The following is a 17632-nucleotide window of genomic DNA, read 5'->3' on the forward strand; positions in this document are numbered from 1 at the left end:
AGCAACACCTAGATAACCCTCCTCATCACATCTTGGCCTCTGCTCGCTACATCTTGTCTCCCCCTCGCCACTCTAAACCAGTAGGCTCTACTAAAGCCCGCAGCTGCGGTGATTCCGAGGCCCCCAAACCTATTAGCTTTCCCACATCAACTCACATAACGATGTGCCTCTGGATCCATTCGGAAACCTGTTACATCATAGCCCGGATGCTCTTCCTAATGCCTTGGCACCAGTTGATTTGGTTTAGCCCCCGTGGCCAGTCTAACCTTGAGAAGGGCCCGACCCTTGACAATATCACGTGACTTAAAAACCACGTGTTGAGTGACTTTGACACGTGGGTGACACATGTATCTATTTACGTAACCTCACGTGACCGATATTGACGCCCTTCTCAAATGACCAGATGCAACACCATTGTGAGCGCACTGTGAATGTTGAGACGGACAACGACAACGGCAGACACCAACAACATCGACCATCGACGACGACGACGGGCGACCGTCGCCATCACTCAAGATCCACACACTCTTCCATCTCCGTCACTCTCACCACACACCCTCCAATCTCCTCATGAGATTACACCGTTTTCCCTAGGCCAAACGCATCCGGTTTCATCCCCTCCATTCCCCCGCCACCATGCGCTTCGCCTACCCAGAGTCCGACTCGGACGAGGAGGACTATGTCGTCGACCCCGTCGCTCTCAACGACAGCTACTCGTCAGACGAGTCTGACCATATTCCTGATTTTACTCGGTGGGTCTCTTGAAAAAGCAACGCGCTCTAAGTCTCCAGCCAAACGCGCACCCGGCTCGGACAAGACATCCGCGACATGCTCGCCTCATCGGGCTCCGAAGCAGAGTCCGAGGACGAGGTCAACGACCTGATCCTGGGTGGTGGAGGATCGGGCTCGCCATCCAAGACGAAGAATGCCTGGCGATCACCACAGTGCGTGTCATCCTCGTTTCCCAGAACCCCAGCTGATCGGGCGCAACAGGAAGGAGCAACCTCGCAAGCCCGCCCCACCCACCCTTCGCGCTCAGCTCTCGTACTCGACGTCCAAGAAGGCGGGCCCCAGCTGGAAGCCTTACGAGCCGACTGTTGCCGACGAGCTGAAGGAGTCGCAGAGCGAGTACAGCCTTTGGCTCAAGTCTGTCGAGGCGGAAGCCTGGCGTGAGGGCCACCTCGTTGCCATCGATCGGCGCCAGAAGCTTCGCGACATTAACCGCAAGATTCGCGCACAGCAGGAGGCAGCACGCCAGGCCAAGCGTGACAGAGATGCGCAGGAGCTGGGGCGCATGCTGGAAGGCCTCACCGTCAGGCAGAAGCAGGAAGAGGACGAGATGGCCAAGCGGTTCGCGCAGCGGACAGCACAGCTCTGGGAGGTAAGTGTCATTGTTGTCGGTTGTCTCGGCTTTGTTGCTAATTCGCAGGCTGTCGATGCGGCTGTCAAGGAGGCCGAGCGTCGCCAGGCAGAAGAGCAAGTGGCTGCTGCAGAAGCTGCCCGCAAGCAGAAGGAGGAGGAAGCAGCCCGTGTTGCTGCTGCCGAGAAGGCCGCGCAGGACCGCAAGGCTGAGCAGGAGCGCCAGGCCAAGGAGGCTGCCGAGGGTGAGGCTGCTGCAAAGGCCGAGCGCGACAAGCAGGAGGCCGACCAAGCTGCCCACACCGCCGCCGTCAAGGCGCAGGAGGACAAGCAACGTGCAGCGGCGGCTGAACAGAACCGCGGATCAACTGAGTGGAGCCGTTGGGTCGAAGTTCAGAAGAAGATGAAGCGCGACGTCATCGAAGTCGTCAAGGCAGACAAGAATCTGATCAAGGAGCTCCGGCCTGGCATGCGCCTCATGACCCGCAGCCTCGGGCAGGTTATCAACACCAAGGAGACGATCGTGCGAGTGGTGAGTTTGCGGTGACTACTAGGGCTGATGTATCAAGACCAACGACATCCACTCTCTGCTCTCCGAGAGGCTACCAGCACCCGTGTCGGCTTCCTCGCCTAGCACAATAGACACTCTGGTCCCCGCCTATGGCTACTTGTTATCGCACCTTTCCAAGGCGCTCATCAAGCAGGCCGAGAACGAGGTCAGCGCGAAGGCAGAGGCTGGCTTCCCGCTTGCTAGAGTAGTCTTAGGCCTCATCCTCCGCGGCCATGGCGCCTTCGCCCAGGTGCTCTACGCGCGTCTTGTCAAGAAGTGCCCATGGGTTGTCCCCTACCTGCCTTCTCGCGCCGAGGTGAGTAACTGTCCCCCAAACCCAGCTCACCCCGCAGAACCAGCCGCGTGAGGAATACGAGAAGTCGACGGGCCGCACCGCGGACGAGTCCCTCGCAGAGTACATTGCGCGGATGTCGGGCATCGCGACGCTCTACTTTGCGATACTCCAAACCCCGATTGGGACGCTCGTCCCTACAGTCAATGCCCAACCAACGCCACAGCAGCTTTCCGCCCTCATCCCCGCCGAGCTGCGGCTGCCCGCAACATGGACGTGGCTGGCATCCATCCTCCGCCCGAGTCTGTCTGTCCAGAAGCCGGTTGCCCATCTCATTGCGCTCCTTTTGGACACGGACGGGTCCGAGATGGTCAGGATCTTTGGCGTGGGGCAGGTCGGCAAGCTGCTCGACGCGGTGTCGGCTGCACTCGACGCGGGCAAGATCCCCGGCGACAGCGACGCGTCACAGGCAAGGTTGCGGCTCTTGCTCGAACGCTGGCAGCAGAAGCGCAGTCTCCCGCCGCCCGAGGGGCGGATGTGGGAGGTGTAGACATTCATATCATGTAGATATCGTAGAGATGTACGAGTACTGCAGGATTGTGGGGGTGCAGGTGTAGGGGGTGGATAGCACCGCCACGAGCGCGTCGGGTGGTCGTGTCGCCCATGCAGTGAGCTCGTGCGTGCGCCACGTCAGGACACTAAGCATATTGACAGGACACGACGACGGGATGGGAGTTAGCCATGTTAGTTTGCCCGGAGGGTGAGGATAGGGCTGGACGCTGCGCAGCTAGCTGCGAGAGCGGGCAGCGGTGTGTGATGGCGGGTGGCCAAGGCGGCGTGGCAGGCATAAGGCATCCTTGGCGGCGGCGTGGCAAAGTCAAAGAAAGTCATGGCGATGGCGAGTCGTGCGGTCTCGTCTCGTCGCGACGCCCGCCCGGACGCACGTTTCGTTAGCCAGCGACACCCGGCCACGTAACGACGACGAGAGACGGGAGCGGCGGCGAGCGGCGAGCGACGAGGCGGTGTGGGAAGGGGTGTTGGCTCGGCGTGCGTGCCTGCCTCACTGGCTCGCTCGGCGTCGCGACGTGCGGCGAGCTCCTCTGGATTCCATGGATACAGCACCCCGCAATAAGGTTGCTCGCCCGACTCTTGGGCCAGCTTAGCGCAACGGCGTGTTCCTCGGGCTCGGTGACGTGAAGCAGGCAAGCGCATGCGTGCCGCTGCCGTTGCAAGTAAGCACATCACATAACTGTATGTCGGTCCCGTTGTGGTCGTCTGAGCAGCCTGCTCGACACGACGCAGCGGATAGCACAACAACCGACCGCCTCTGCCGTGTCCAAATGAAGCTCTGAATCAAGCCCAGCGACACCCGAGTACGTGTCTCGGACACGGGCGGGAGCGAGCTGACGGCAAGTATGCAACCAAGCATGCCCACTGCCAGCAAGCATGGCAAGTGCCCGCCCGCTCCCCCGCCCGCCCGCATCAACGCCGACTGTTCGTTAGCTTGGCGCCGTGTGCCGAGACATGCCTCGCGCAGCGGCGAGTAGACGCTGAATCGCCGGTCTGCGTGCCCGCCTGCCTGCGTGCGTGCGTGCGTGCGCTCGTGCGTGCCCGCCGACGGGTCCCGCTCCTCCCCGGTAGGTCTGACGCACGCTCGGAACGCGGCGAGAATTGAGCGTCTGTCTGTTTCTGGAGTACGCGGCGGCGTAGTGGCCTCGCCGTCGCACGCTATGTATGCATTGTCGCCGCCGCCGCTGCCCTCGTTACTGCCCATGTGAGAGACGGCTGCATCCAAGGCCATCCGCCCCAGCCAGCTCGCAGGCACACCCCGCCCACCCCGCCGCGCAACAACAGCCAAAACTGGCAACCGAGCGTGGGTACTACCCCGACTCAACCCAGTGGCTCGGGCACGAGAAGGTTGCTGGCTTGCGGGTTACGGCACCGGCTGCCCTGAGCCCTCGGCGCTGCAAGCCTTCCGTAACTGGAATCCCAACCCAGCAGATCGAGAGGGCAGAGGAGAGGCCGTGTCGTGCTGGCCGCCGGTAGGACGGGGGTTGCGGAGGGGACGACCGAGGTGGTGCTCGACGACAACGACAGCGGCGCGGTGGTGGTGGCGACGGCGGCGGCGTGGGCTGTTGGGCGCTGTCACCAGACGTCACTGCGGGACGAGGCTTCTCAAGCTTCTCTCGTCCTCCCCGGCAGGTCCGTGCGCTTCTTTGAGTTGTCTCTGCGTACGTGTGCAGTACGCCTCCTGCCTGTTTGCCTGCCTGTGGCGTGGGAGATACGGCGCTGCAGAGCAAGGAAGCGACCGGCGCCACGGCGTTGAACGAGGCGCGTCGTCTCCTTCCTGAATCTCCTATAAACTGTCTGACGCTTGACACATGAATGCACCGGCGGTCATTGGATCAGTGGAGCATCGAGCACATCTCTCCCTCCCGTGATTTATGGTTTTTCTGGGCTGCTGCATGCTCGGGTCCTTGTGCAAGGACGCAAAGGCAAAAGTGCATCAAGCCCTGCACGAAATGCGCCGAGATCAGATCGCGGTAGGAGCAAGCTTAGCTTTGCCCGCTCGACTGATACCCGGCAGGCAGGTCAAGTGGTCGCCGGTGTAGCGAGCGCGGGCGCCACACCCACCGCGTCTAAGGGACGAGGAACGGAAAGAGGGTAGCGCCACCAACGCCACTGAATCAAGAAAGTCGTCTTGCGCGCGCGCGCGCGTGTAGGCAGACTGCCAGTCGCCGCTTGCATGCCATGCCCCGCCGGTTGCTGCTGTTCCCCAGCAAGGGATCCCACCGCTTGGCAAAAGTAATGTTGGCGTCGGGCACCTGAGGGAGGGACGCGAGGACAGGCGACACGACCCCGACCGACCGAGACAGACCTCTATACGCCCACCAGTAGATTGCGTGGAATGCATGTCCCAGTCGTCGTCGTCGTCGTCGCTACGAGGCCAGAACGCCGCCGGTGATCGCTCCCCAGAAATAGTTGTAATCTGGTTGGGAGCAAGATTTCCTCCCCTCCTCCCTACTCCTCCTTCCTCTTTTCTCTACATTAGCATTCGCCCCAGCTCGTCCGACAGTCCTGGTCACATCGACGCGCGCTTGCACCCATCACGACGGCCCTTGTTCTACTCGGCCCCCTGGCGCTGAGACTGCGCGTGATTTTTAACCCCCCTTCTCAAAATATACGAAACAGCGAGGGTGAGTTAGGGCGCGCGCCGTCAATTCAGAGAGGGGGAGAGAGAGAGTGGAGCTAGGCTGCAGGCAGACGCGGCGGAGAGTTCCTGGTGTGCGATGCGTTTCGTATGCGTCCCGCTGTTACAGGTGGCCGCTGCGTAAGGGGGTGCATGATGATGTTGGGGAAGGAGATCGTCTCAACATGCTCGACTCCAGTGACGACAGTATGCTAAACATTACACGCGCATACAGAATGATCGTCGCCCCGCACCACCAATAGACTTTGGTTTAATCGGTCATCAAATCCAAACTTGGGACCAGCCTTTTGGAAAGCACCACGTCGCACGCTCTTGGTGTCGTCCCTCGCAGCGCATCGCATCGCAGGCAGGCAGGCAGACGACTACCGACTAGGATACCAACGACGACTACGCGTGTGAGTTGATGAATGGGTTCAATGTTTTACCCCTTGTGCCTGCTGGGCACTGGTTGCCTTGTTGCTGCCGACTTGCCCCATCTAACATTGCCCAGTTGTTGCAACACTTGTCCCGATCGGGTGGTTTTGTTGTGAAACGCGTCAAAACGGGGAAACCACCAGCACGAGGCCAAACACTCGTCAGCTGCCTTGTTGCTCTTGCCTCGGGAGGACCTCTTGGCCCTCGCTGCCCTCGCTCTGCATCCCCCCGTGCTCTCCTGCCCGCTCACCCCTCACTCGCTCTCGTACACGTCTCCCACCTCACCCTGGGCCCAACAACGGAAACGCGGGCAGTTTGTTTTGCGGGGCCGCCTCCTTGACGACGACGACGTCTGGCAAGGGCACTGGTGACCAGGCGACCAGGCGACCAGGCGCACGACCGACAGACACCACAAGCAGTTGACCCAGCAACCAGGACACGCCAGGACAGGAGAAGGAGAGAGCGCGACCAGTGCACCAGCACCACCAGCACCACCACGCCGACACCGCCAACACAACCACCACCACACCACATTGCAGTGTCGTCGGGCGAGTCGGCTTGTACCTTCTTCACTGTTGCACAAACCGTGACACTCCTTGCCATCTCTTGACCACCGTCGCATATCTGTTCCAGGTCCAGCGCTCTCGCACTCTGACCGTGCGCCCACACTCGCTCGCTCGACACTTCGGATCCTCGCACGCAGGCGCGCATCACATAACAACCCATTTGTTCCTCATCCAACCCCACCCCTTGCTCCTTCGATTGCCGCCGCCACCTTGTCCCTCTCGACGACCAACTTTGCATCGACAATCGTGGATGCTCCTCTTGATCCATCACACTACCAACGTCATCTCGCAGCTCTCTTGGTGGTCTCGTGCATAGTCGCATCTTGGAATCCCGTCCAGCAACCCGTTAGCGCGGTTTACGACAACCACTGTTTACCGCCCCCTTTTCCCCCCACTCTCACAGCCACAACCGCGGTCAGTCTGTTGCCCCAAAACAGACGACACTTGTAACAACGTTGCTTTGGTAGGTGCAGAGGCCCATCATTGCGAGCCGTGCATTGGATTGCTGACATAGCTCTAGAATCAACAGCATCGCCGGTCGACCGGTCAAATCAACCAACCATGACTTCCGCCGCCGTGGATTCGAGGACGGGTCCTCTCCACGCTTCGGATCTCCCACAACTTGTGATTCCTGAACAACTCCCTCCGTTGGAATCATCCTCTTCAGCAGGTCCGTCAAAGTCGTCCACAGCGGTCCCAATAAAGCCTTGCCTTCGTAGCTCGCAGTCTTCGCCAACATTGACCACAACATCCTCGTCGCTTCTTGCACCTCCGACCCCAATCTTGCGCAAGCAGGGCAGCGCCGTTCGCATCTCCTCGCCTCTCAGGCAACAAGTTGATGGCGCCGAGGACGAAGCAAAGGCCAAGAAGAATGCTGCCTCAAACGAGGGTGGCGAAGCCGCCGCTGCCGCCACCAGCGATCAGGGGTCCAGAAAGTCGGTGGCTTCGTCCCCAACAACTTCGGACACGAGCCGTGAGAAGAAAGGACGCACGGGTCTCCGAGTTGGATGGGCTCAGACCGTGCACGACAACAGCTCGAGTGAAAGCAGCGTTGCCCAGAAGAGGAGCGGGCGGTCGACGAGCATGTACGAGACAAAGCCCGACGAGAACAACAGCGCTGCTGGGCCTAGCTCGGGCCCTCTGCGCGGCCACACACGCCGGCTGAGCCGCTCTCTCAGCCAGAAGGCATTGAATGGCAACCGACCAATGTCCGATGGCGGGAACGGCAAAGGACTGTGGGGCGACATGCCGCCACCACCCATGCCTGCTGCAGGGGCTCCCCGTGGACGTGGGCTGTGGGGCGACGCCGCTCCGCAGTCCATGTACGGTAGCGTGGCTGGGCCTGGGCTGGGAGGAGCTGCGCCGCCAGGATCAGACTTGGACCCCAACGCGCCAAAGTTCTCTCGTGCTCGTCTCGGTCGCGCAGGCGTGATCATGCCTACTTCGGCCAAGAACAGGCCCGCGACTGTCGTTGGAACGGTGACCGCCGACCCTGCGCCTGTGCCGGTTCGCCCTGCTCTTCGGCCATCCCAGAGCATGTCCTCGAGCGGCTCCTCTGGCGGTTCCTCGAGCACTGTCTCCAGCGCCCCCTCTGTCTCGAGCGCGCCCTCAAGCACTTCGACGAATTCCTCGACGAACACCCTCCCAATGACGAGCAAGCCGAAGAAGGTCAAGGAAAAGGTGTCGTTCATCACGAGAACCTTGTCTAAGCGTGTGGCAAGTAGCAAGGAGGCGCCACCAAAGGAGAACACTGCTAGTGTGCCTTCTTCAGTAGCGCGCTCCCTTAGCACCAAGGGAGAGTCTGCCAAATCGTCGGTACAGGGCTTTGCCCGCACCATCAGCGGTGGCCGATCTCTTCGGCACCCGCGTTCATCCCCTCAGCTGCGGACATCGACGCCGTTGCCACCGACCGAGCCTGTACCGCCGCTTCCCACAGCTACTGCGGCGGCCATTCGCCACAGCCAGCTGCCTCCACGCAAGTCGTCGAAGGATCCAGCACCGGCCGATCCCATTCCACGACCTCCGTCTGTGCCGCTGCTGGAGACGCCACTCAGCACGCCGTTCGAGGTCCAGACTCCCCTGGAGCTCGAGTTCTCTCTGCCCGAGATCGACTTCATCACGGAGATGATTCTTCTGCCGGACCTCCCGACCCCGAACAACCCGGTTTTTGAGTCTCTGCCGTCGAGTCCGCCGCTCACGGGACCTCCGAATGTGCCGCTGCCTGAGCTGCCGACGCCGACAAAGGCGTCGTCTGGCGTCCTGCCACTTCCGATTCTGAGGATTGAAACTGCCTCACCTCCCAGCGACGACCCGTACTCATCGGCGCCATTCACACCCAAATCGCCTCCCAGGACTTCCTTCATCGCGATGAGCCCTCCGAACTCGCCGCCGCCGACAGCCAGGCCACTGCCCCAGTCCTTACCACCTGGTGCTGCTGCCGCTCTGCCGATCATTGTCCCGCCCGTTCACCCGCCACCGGTCATCGTTACGCGGCCACCTTCCATCCTCCGACCGACGCCGTCGCTGGCATCGGTGGCTGCATCAGTGGTTGTCCCAAGGGAGAACCCTTCGGTGATTGCGCGGCCGCCGACGTTTGTTGGCCCAAAGGACGAGCCACCGGCGCCGATTGCTCCTGTTCAGGAGCCCAAGAAGAAGAAGTCGATGGACAAACTGAAGCGCAAGGATAAGGGCTGTGTCTCGCTTGCCCCGCCGCCAAGCAAGATGTTCGTGGACCAGCCGGCGGTGCCGCGTGTCCCGTCCTCGTACGCCTCGTCAATCTACAGCGATGTCAGCAGCAGCTGCAACGGCCCACCCGCGTTCGCCACGCCTCCCATGTCGCCCATGCTGTTCCACCGGCCATCCAGCGCTCTGCAGCCCGAGGACAGTGTCAACCCGCCCGTGGGACAGAAGCTCTCGTCCAGCGCCCCGAGCACCCCGCAGCTGTCTTCCACGCGGCTGGCTCCGGCGCGCACCGGCTCGGCTTCTTTGGCCATTCCACCGCCCGTTCCCGAGATCGGAGCAATGCCCGTGCCGAGATTAACCATGCCTGTGCCTTCCATCGGCAAGTCGGGCCGTCCGATTTCTCGCGTTTCCCGGGCGTTTTCAGACTCGCCGACGGAGACAAGCGCCGAGTACATGGAGTCGGTGTCCGCTTGCAGCATTGGCGAGCCGGTGACCGCCATGGTTGCGCCGAGCGAAAGCTGCGAGTCCATGTCGAGGTCCACGACCCCGGTGTCGTCTATCGCCAGGTCGCCCTCGCCCTTCGCACCCCCGCGCCCACCTCGGTCTCCTCACCGACCTCCCACTCCCGTGGCCGACTTTGAGATGCTCATCACCGACGACGTGGTGCCTGACATGCCAAAGATGGCGTTTGCCATTGCGCCTCCACCTCGTGGCGCCTCGCTCACTTCGTCGGCCCGCCCGCCGATGAGGGCACCAGTGTCTCGGCACCACCACAAGTTCAGGTCGCCCTCGATCCTGTCGATGGACTCTGACGCATCGATTGGATCGACGCACAGCACGCAGTCGATCGCGAGCCTGACGTCGGCATCGTCGGCCGCCTCGGTGGACATGCCCGACCCGATTGCCGAGGACGACCAGGATGAGCTCGTCTATGAGCGGGGCTCGCAGGACTCGAACACGAGCACTGGGAGTGCCTCCATTGACGACAAGACGTCGTCGCCGCCCCCAGTGGCGCTGGTCCGCCGCGTCACCAAGGCCAGCCGCGCCATGGCAGTGACTGTGAGGACGTAGATCGTCTTTTAGAAGTTTTTCGTCTTCTCAAGCGAGCTTGAGAGCCGCTGCTCTCGCTCGTTCCCACCACGTTTGTCTTGTCTGTTTGTGCAGCGCCCAGTCGGACAATGGACAATTGAACAATTGGACACTCTTGCACACATTAGTGACAGGACTGTAGTATGTGTAGTAGTATAGCTTGGCGTGATGCACGCCATGTATCTGGTATCTTGAGCGAGCGGCGTGGTTGTGTGGTTGTGTGGGCTGCCCACGGCGTACCGCGACGACGACTCTGACAACCTTGTGCAGTCCATCTGCATGCACGACCTTGCCCTCGTCACGACCTTGAGCGGCCCACTGCGGCGCCCACGACCATGTCCGTCTGTGCGCGCGCACACGCACCGACCGCACCGACACCTAGATGCTCCGAGGTCCGTCGAATGCCGGCGGTAACGTGGGGTAGCAGAGTGTGCAGCGGTACCAATCGCATCATCGGCATATGGCGGGCGATAGGAGCGCGGGGGCGCGGAGTCCCCGCATCGTGTCATCACCAACAGTCATCACATTTCGGCCCTCCATCGGCGGGCATCCAACCCAGCGAGCCAGAGTGTGATTTTTTTACGGCCGGAGCCCGCGCCGAGCGCACAGACCGCCATCACCGCGCCGTTGCCTCCACTGCCGTTCCACGCCATAGTGTGGGGCCAAATAACCGGCCTGCCTGGCCGCCTCGGCTCGGCCTCGAGCCTTTCCTGCCTGCACACTCACCACGCTAACAAAGTCGCATCTTTGCGTTGTCTTTGCTTTCTCAGCATCATCCATCTTCTTGCATTAGACATAGAATAGAATACACAATGGCAGCACTCCGTCTCGCCCTCCCCGCCCTCCGCGCCGGCGCACGCGTCGCCGCCGCGCCCTCCATCACGCCCGTCGCGCCCCGCCGCGCCTTGTCGTCCACGACGCGCGCGCTCGCCGAGGCCGTCGCGACGCCTGCTGCGCCGGCGCAGGGGTTCGCCGGCGCCAAGCCTAAGAGCTCGGGCGCTGGCCGTCGCTGGGGAATCAGGCTCGGTGAGTAGTTTGGCCGGATGGAGTGCAGGCGCCGGGCCGCTAGTGCCGGTGTCGGCGGCTTGCGGGCGTGGCATGGTGCCGGGGCGCGCCGCGCCGCGCCGAGCCGGCAGCCAACACACACAGCGCACACACGGAGCACAGCTGACAACATCCCAGCTGTCCTCCTCGCCGTCCCCGTCGCGTACTTTGCCGGAGCGGTCGCGCCGCCCAAGGTCGTCCTCCTCCTCTCGCCCCGCTACTCGCCCCCTCCCCCCGACAAGGACAGCAAGCACGGCAAGGCGCTGACCGAGGACGTGGAGCGCGAGCTGCAGGACCTGTTTGTCGTCGCTGAGATGCGTACCAAGAAGGACTGGTACGAGGCGCGTGAGTAGTGGACCGCGTGGTAGTGGGGAAGGAAGCCGCGTTGCCGCTGGAGCTTCGCGCTGATGGATCCCTCAGGCCCTTACGAGCGCTTCGACCCCCAGAAGGTGCACAACTCGCTCACGGCGGGCTCGCTCCGCGGCCCAGGCAAGCTTGCCATCCCCCCTCTTGCCTTTGCCAAGAACGACGAGTCTGAGGCTGTTTGTGAGTAGCTAGGATGTGCCAAAGACGCCGTAGCTAACCCGCACCGCAGTGATTGTCCACCTCGGCCGCGCGCTCTGCGGACACGACGGCATCATCCACGGCGGCCTCATCGCGACCGTGTTCGACGAGAGCCTGGCACGCAATGTAAGTGGAGTGGAGTGGCGCCGGAAAACACACGGGGCGTCAACAGTACGGAAATCTGCCGCCCCCATCTCGGCATCCATCGCTACCGCCGCCTACTCAAGCCAGCTGGCAGCCGCTGACACACGCAGGCGCTCATGAACATTGACACGCATATCGGCGTCACCGCCACCCTGACGCTCAACTACCGCTCGCCTTGCATGGCCGACCAGTTTGTGATTGTGCGCACCAAGCTCGACGACAAGCAGGGCCGCAAGATCCGCGTCAGTGGCACGATGGAGACGCTGGACGGCGAGCGGATTGCCGATGCAAAGTGAGTGGACGTGTGGGGTGCGGGGGGCAGCGGGGTCGTGCGGGCCGCACCGGCCGCGCTGCCGGGCGGACTTCCGCGAGGCACCAACCGATAACTCGTCGTCGTGATCTCGGCTAACCATACCAGCGCTCTGTTTGTCGAGCCAAAGTGGGCCCAGTTCCTGCAGAGCAGTGGCGTCACCGAGGCCCTCGGTGCCCCAACATCGCGGCCCAACCCGGCTGCTGAGCGCGCGGTTTGAGTGGCACTTGGGCGCTGGCGCGCCTGATGAGAGATGTTGTAGAATTGGCTTCCCCACTAGGTTTTGTATCTTCTTATATGAACTCTTGAACGAGGCGCGAGGTGCACCGGGGATGGGGTGCGAGTACGGTACAAGAGCTTACATCACTGCTGCTACAACTTTGCCTTTGCCTCCTCACCCGAGCCCCCGTCGTCCTCGTTGAGCCACGCGTCCAGCAGGCCCTCGGCCTCGGCAGCACGGGGTAACGCGCCCCCGCTCTTCATCATCCACGCGATGCGCTGCACCATAGTCTTCTGCCCCGGTGCCGTGGCGGGGAAGCTGGGCGGCTCGCCATACCCGACCGTGGCAGCGTGCAGCAGGATCGCCCTGCGGCCGTCAGCACTCACTTCCCCTCTCAAGTCAAGCAGGCACACGCACGCAGTGAGCCCGTACACGGGCTTGACGCCGCCGCCCTCGCGGCCCGTGAGGAAGCGGTGCATGCGCACCATGCCGCCGCCCCAGTTGACGTCGCGGTACTGGTAGTACCGTCCCTCGCGGCCGCCGACGCCGCCGTCGTCGTTGTCAGTGTACGGCGGCTTCTCGGGCGGGGGCACGCTGCCGAGCGGCGCGGGCTGCACGCGCTCGCTGAGCCCAAAGTTCCACCCGGGGATATCGGCCGGCCGGTCGTGCAGGAACGCCGCGAGCGGCATGCTGAACAGCGACTTGACCTCGTCCGGGTTCAAGACCGGGTTGATCGTGTTGTCCGTCACTAGGAAGACGACGCTGCGCGTTAGAGGGACGACGAGGGCGCGGGACCCACGGCGTCACGATCAGCTGGTTGCCCGCGATGAACGGGTCCAGGAGGGTAAGGCAGCGCACTCTGTCCTTATCGATCGGGAGGCCGATCTGCGCGAGTCAGAGAGGCCTATGGCCGGCAGCTTGCCTCCTCGTATGCCTCTCTCCTCTGGCACGCGTCGTCAGCTTGCCCCCCACAGCTCAAGACACGACCCACAGCCGTCCCCTCCTCGTCCTCGTCCCCGTCCTCGTACTTGCCCCCCGGGAGCGCCGTGTCGTGGGCATATGTCCGCAGCTCGCCCGAGCGTCTGGGGTATCAGCACGGTAGGGCTACGCGACGCACGTAGAGAGGAGGACGTAGAGGTCGCCCTTACGTCCGACAAACAGGCTGAGGGAGGTCAGCTTGAGAACACCACCAGGGGCAGCTTACATGATCGCGACTGCCGCGGTGCGCTTCTTCGGCACGGGGTGCGCGAGCGGCGTGCGCTTGTACTCGATGAACCGGTGCAAGCACCTGGGCGCGAGTGAGCTTGGCACTGCGCGCGCACAACTCACTGCAGCGACGCCGGCTTGAGCGGCAGCAGCAGCGACTGTAATGGTGTCGGGTTGCGCGGCGACATGGCGGTGTGGGCGGTTGGAATGTCCTTGTTGCGTGGGGGTCAAGTAGCCGGAGACCGGGTACGCGGCGGACGCGGCTGTGACCGATGGGTGATGACGAGGGCTGGGGGGTAGGAGTTCATGAGGCTTGCTTGCACTTGTGGCGAGGAAAGAGGCGAGAGATATGCAGTACGGACAGACTGTGTGCGTCGTGCAAGACCCCCACACCTCATGCATTGTTGACATCTGGCCATCTGGAACAGGACGACTCACCCCGGGCGGTCAACCCAATCCGCCACCCAAAACAATCTGACGCAACCTCCACCTCACCAACAACCCCCCCTTGACGTGGCCGACCGAACTTCTCGTCATCAACCGCCCAACCACCACCATGTCCCACCTCGCAATCTACCTGCTGGGCCTGGCAACGCTGTCCGCCCGCGCAAGCCACAGCGGGCTGCAGGACCTGGCCGCGTTCCCAAAGTACGAGGTCTTCTTCCTGCCCGACCTCCCCATCGCGCAGAGTGACGCGAGCCGCTGCCGCCGGACAGGGCTCGCACACGACGACGACTGGCTCGAGCTGCGGCCCGAGTCGCGTGCGCTCGATGCAGGGGACAGTGACGATGGCGAGAACGTGTCGTTCGACGCGCCGACAACCGTCCAGTTCATGCCCCTCCACTACACGCCGCCTGGGACAGACGAGATCTCGACCTACCTCTGCGCCCTGCCGTCCCTCAACGTCACCGAGAGCCAGGTCAACGACAACGCGCGGTACGAGGACGACGAGCCCGAACCTGACCCCGTTGCGTCGTGGCAGGCGCTCAGCCACCTCGACGGCAAGTGCCTGTACCTCCGTCACGCGTGGTTCACCTACGCGTAAGTGCTACGCTCCCCAGCCGACAGCGACAGCCGCTGACAGCACTCGCAGCTACTGCCATAACTCGCATCTCCGCCAGTTCCGCGCCCTCCAGCAGGACCAGTACCCTCACATTGCAGGCTCCGACCCCGAGGAGGATCCCGCGTTCGACGCGTACTCCCTCGGCCAGGCGCACCCCGTCAGCAAGAAGGGCAAGGCGGCGCTGCCTCCTGGCCAGCGACGCGGCGCAGCAGCGCCAAAGGGCGAGGTCGAACCCGTCGCGCCGCCTGAGGCACCTGCGGAGCAGGTGTCAACGTTCGGTGTCGGCCCAGCATCACGGTACCTCAAGCAGCGGTGGACGGACGGCACAAAGTGCGACAAGACGGGCAAGCCGCGCGAGGTCGAAGTCCAGGTCCACTGCAGCATGACGTCGACCGACGTGCTGTACATGGTCAAGGAGATCACGACGTGCCAGTACGTGGTGGTGATCCACTCGCCGCACCTGTGCTCCTTGCCTGGCTTCCGCCCGTCGTCAAGCGACCACATCGTGCCTGCCCCGATCCGGTGCCGGCTGGTGATCTCGGACAGCGAGATGGAGGACTGGATGGACGCCGGCGTTGCGGGCGAGGAGAAGACGTGGGGTGGCGAGGTGCCACGACTCCCTGAGCGGCCTAGGGAGGACGAGGTCAAGTCCGACGAGCCCGAGGACAAGACCAAGGCGAAGGAGAAGGCCGCGCAGGGCGCCGCCGACGCAACGCTACTTCTGGGCAAGATTGACAAGGAGACTATCCGCCAGCTGGAGAAGGTGCTCGGCGCGTCGTTTGGCCTTGGCGACGAGGACGACGACGGAGTGGTGAAGGACGAGGTGGAGGACGTGGTTGTCACGGCAACGGACGACAACAACGACGAGGACAAGCCCCCACTCCTCATCGGCGCGGGATCCAAGCCGCTCCAGGAGCCTGAGCTTATCGACCTCGACCTCACAGCTCTTGGCGGAGACAAGGCCGACCGGCGAGCCGCACTCAAGCTGCTCCAGCAGCTCATCCAGGCCGAGCTCGCCGAGGGCGAAGACGAGGCGCCGGTCCAGGCCGAGAAGGAGGCAGCAGCGGCGACAGGCGAGAAGCCGAAGCAGAAGCAGGAGAACAAGAAGCCCAAGGCGCAGAAGCCGCCTCCATCACACGACGAGACGCTGGCCGCCCCCGCACTCCCCGCCGCTGTCGCCGACGCCCCACCCCGCGACGAACTATAGACACAATGACAGCTAGAATGCATGCACAGGGGACACTTTTTCCGAGCAGGCGGTTGACGCAAGAGTATGAGGCTGGTGATTGGGCTAGCGATGAGGCCAGCGGGGAGATGTGGTGGTGTGGAGGAGAATGGAAACATGACAGATGAGATACGCGGGACGGGTTCTAGTATTTTGGGACGACAGGCGGGTTACACAATGTCCCACAACTCCTCCATGGCGCAGCAGAACTTGCCGCACGCGACAGAGGCCGAGAGCGAGTAGTCGCTGATCGAGATCTTCTGGTCGACGTAGGCGTCGGCAAAGTTGTCTGGGCCGCGGGCCATGGCGCCGACAAACACTGCGACCGAGTGCGTCTCGGGGAGGGTGGGGAGGAACTGGGACAGGCGGATGGTGGGCGCGTCACCGGAGAGGGCTGCGAGTGTGAGCACGTCACGTACGCCTGCGCTGCGCTGCACGGTGGCGCGGGGCACCTCGCTCTTGGCGACTCACTGAGCTTGATCGTGTTGGTGGGGAAGTGGTCCGTGATGGGGTTCTTGATGACGCGGAGAAGCTTCTCCGAGCCGTTGACGCCGCGGATCGACAGCTTGTGGAGGAGCTGCACTGGGATGTGTGAGCCATTACCCTCGTACCGGCAAGTCGCGGGCGACACCGCGCGTGTCCATCGCATCGCACAGACAGGCGAGTACCACCCGACCCGGCCCAGACTCACCCATCAGACCGGAGAAGCGCTTGAACGTTCGCGGTATCCTGACCGAGGGGTTGACCTCGATGAGCACGCCCTTGGCCGTGTGGATATACACCTGGAGCAAGCCCGCCTTGTTGAGCGGCGAGTCGAGCAGCGTCAGGAGACACTGGTGCGTAATGTCGGGTCGGGCGTCGGCAATGTCGCGGCCGGTCCTCGCGAGGATACCCTGGTGGTCGTCACAGTTGAGCAGGGCGTACTTTGCCTCCTTGCCCGACGCATTCTTTCCTCCGCTGCCAGCCGAGACACGGTATGCCTCGAGACATGCCTGGGGGCGTGGTGTCAGTCGTGCGATCGGTCGAGTCTGGCCAGGGGCAACGATAGGCCCGACGGAAGGGCTAGCGGCGCCGCCAGCGCCAGCGCGGCCTTCTCCCAACTCACCTGCGAGAGCACAACGATCAAACGGCGGCGGTTCTCCTTCTCCTCGCCCGTCTTGGGCACGGTAGCGGCGGTCGGGACAAAGTTGGCGGCTGGGGCCGCGCGGCGCGAGTTGGGCAGCGGGCGCGTGATGCGGGATGCGGACACGGCAGCGGCGAGCTGCGAGCGCACCTCGGGTGCGAGCTCGTGTGCGCGGCTTCCCTCGCCCGACGGGCCAGAGCTGCTCGCTGCGACGGCGGGGTCCTCCTCCTCGATCTTGACATCGGCCGCTGCTGAGCGGGGCTGGAACACGGGCGCCTCGGCAGACATCTTGGACGTCTTTGGCGGCACGTCGGTCGGCGAGAGGGGGTTGGACGCGCGCCGCTTGGGCGGGCTGGACGAGCGCTTTGTCGACATTGCGCGGGCGGGGGTGGGCGTGGGTGCAATGTGGTAGTGGTGGTGGTTATGGACTGACTAAAGTTGGTCGAGCGAGCGAGTGGCCGACCAACAATTCGAGTGGCATCAGGTTCATGACGGAGGCAAACTTTGGACCACAAGAAATTTCAGTCGAGCTACATATAGTGACCCTGTCTAAATCTTGGCGCGCTGGGT

General features: G+C 63.1%; 6 protein-coding genes across 7 annotated transcripts; 4 read left to right on the forward strand and 2 right to left on the reverse strand.

Annotated features, from left to right (window-relative positions):
- Positions 1-462: 462 nt before the first annotated feature.
- On the forward strand, positions 463-2798 carry Gle1 (Nucleoporin GLE1). The gene is made up of 6 exons (XM_062768686.1): positions 463-752; positions 792-944; positions 994-1381; positions 1430-1891; positions 1929-2225; positions 2263-2798. Exons 1-6 carry the CDS (start codon positions 637-639, stop codon positions 2749-2751), a joined length of 1905 nt encoding a protein of 634 aa, XP_062624670.1. The 5' UTR covers positions 463-636; the 3' UTR covers positions 2752-2798.
- Positions 2799-5237: 2439 nt separating this feature from the next.
- On the forward strand, positions 5238-10351 carry LOC62_02G002179 (uncharacterized protein; the record flags this gene model as incomplete). Of its 2 annotated transcripts, XM_062768687.1 has the most annotated exons (4): positions 5238-5398; positions 5759-5807; positions 5903-6855; positions 6913-10351. In XM_062768687.1, the coding sequence occupies one exon, from the start codon at positions 6954-6956 to the stop codon at positions 10143-10145; it is 3192 nt and encodes a 1063-aa protein (XP_062624672.1). The 2 variants fall into 2 exon arrangements, with proteins under 2 accessions (XP_062624672.1, XP_062624671.1); XM_062768688.1 differs by lacking the exons at positions 5238-5398; positions 5759-5807 and having other exon boundaries at positions 6643-6700; positions 6922-10145.
- A 527-nt stretch (positions 10352-10878) lies between these two features.
- SPAPB2B4.06 (UPF0644 protein) lies at positions 10879-12540 on the forward strand. The gene is made up of 6 exons (XM_062768689.1): positions 10879-11189; positions 11346-11552; positions 11628-11753; positions 11803-11897; positions 12026-12207; positions 12334-12540. Exons 1-6 carry the CDS (start codon positions 10976-10978, stop codon positions 12443-12445), a joined length of 936 nt encoding a protein of 311 aa, XP_062624673.1. The 5' UTR covers positions 10879-10975; the 3' UTR covers positions 12446-12540.
- A 52-nt stretch (positions 12541-12592) lies between these two features.
- Positions 12593-14017, reverse strand: NUDT15_0 (Nudix hydrolase 15, mitochondrial). Its single transcript, XM_062768690.1, has 7 exons — positions 13775-14017; positions 13650-13733; positions 13563-13607; positions 13437-13527; positions 13245-13330; positions 12863-13207; positions 12593-12811 (listed from the first exon to the last, which is right to left on the reverse strand). Exons 1-7 carry the CDS (start codon positions 13837-13839, stop codon positions 12598-12600), a joined length of 930 nt encoding a protein of 309 aa, XP_062624674.1. The 5' UTR covers positions 13840-14017; the 3' UTR covers positions 12593-12597.
- A 190-nt stretch (positions 14018-14207) lies between these two features.
- On the forward strand, positions 14208-15921 carry yos9 (Protein OS-9; the record flags this gene model as incomplete). The annotated part of the gene is made up of 2 exons (XM_062768691.1): positions 14208-14692; positions 14745-15921. 2 exons carry the CDS (start codon positions 14208-14210, stop codon positions 15919-15921), a joined length of 1662 nt encoding a protein of 553 aa, XP_062624675.1.
- On the reverse strand, positions 14210-17489 carry NEP1 (Ribosomal RNA small subunit methyltransferase NEP1). Its single transcript, XM_062768692.1, has 5 exons — positions 17045-17489; positions 16631-16931; positions 16411-16521; positions 14745-16333; positions 14210-14692 (listed from the first exon to the last, which is right to left on the reverse strand). The coding sequence occupies exons 1-4, from the start codon at positions 17435-17437 to the stop codon at positions 16110-16112; spliced, it is 1029 nt and encodes a 342-aa protein (XP_062624676.1). The 5' UTR covers positions 17438-17489; the 3' UTR covers positions 14210-14692; positions 14745-16109.
- Between the last annotated feature and the right edge of the window lie 143 nt (positions 17490-17632).

Source organism: Vanrija pseudolonga, chromosome 2 (assembly GCF_020906515.1).
Source record: "Vanrija pseudolonga chromosome 2, complete sequence".
In the NCBI taxonomy this organism is placed as follows: Eukaryota; Fungi; Basidiomycota; class Tremellomycetes; order Trichosporonales; family Trichosporonaceae; genus Vanrija; species Vanrija pseudolonga.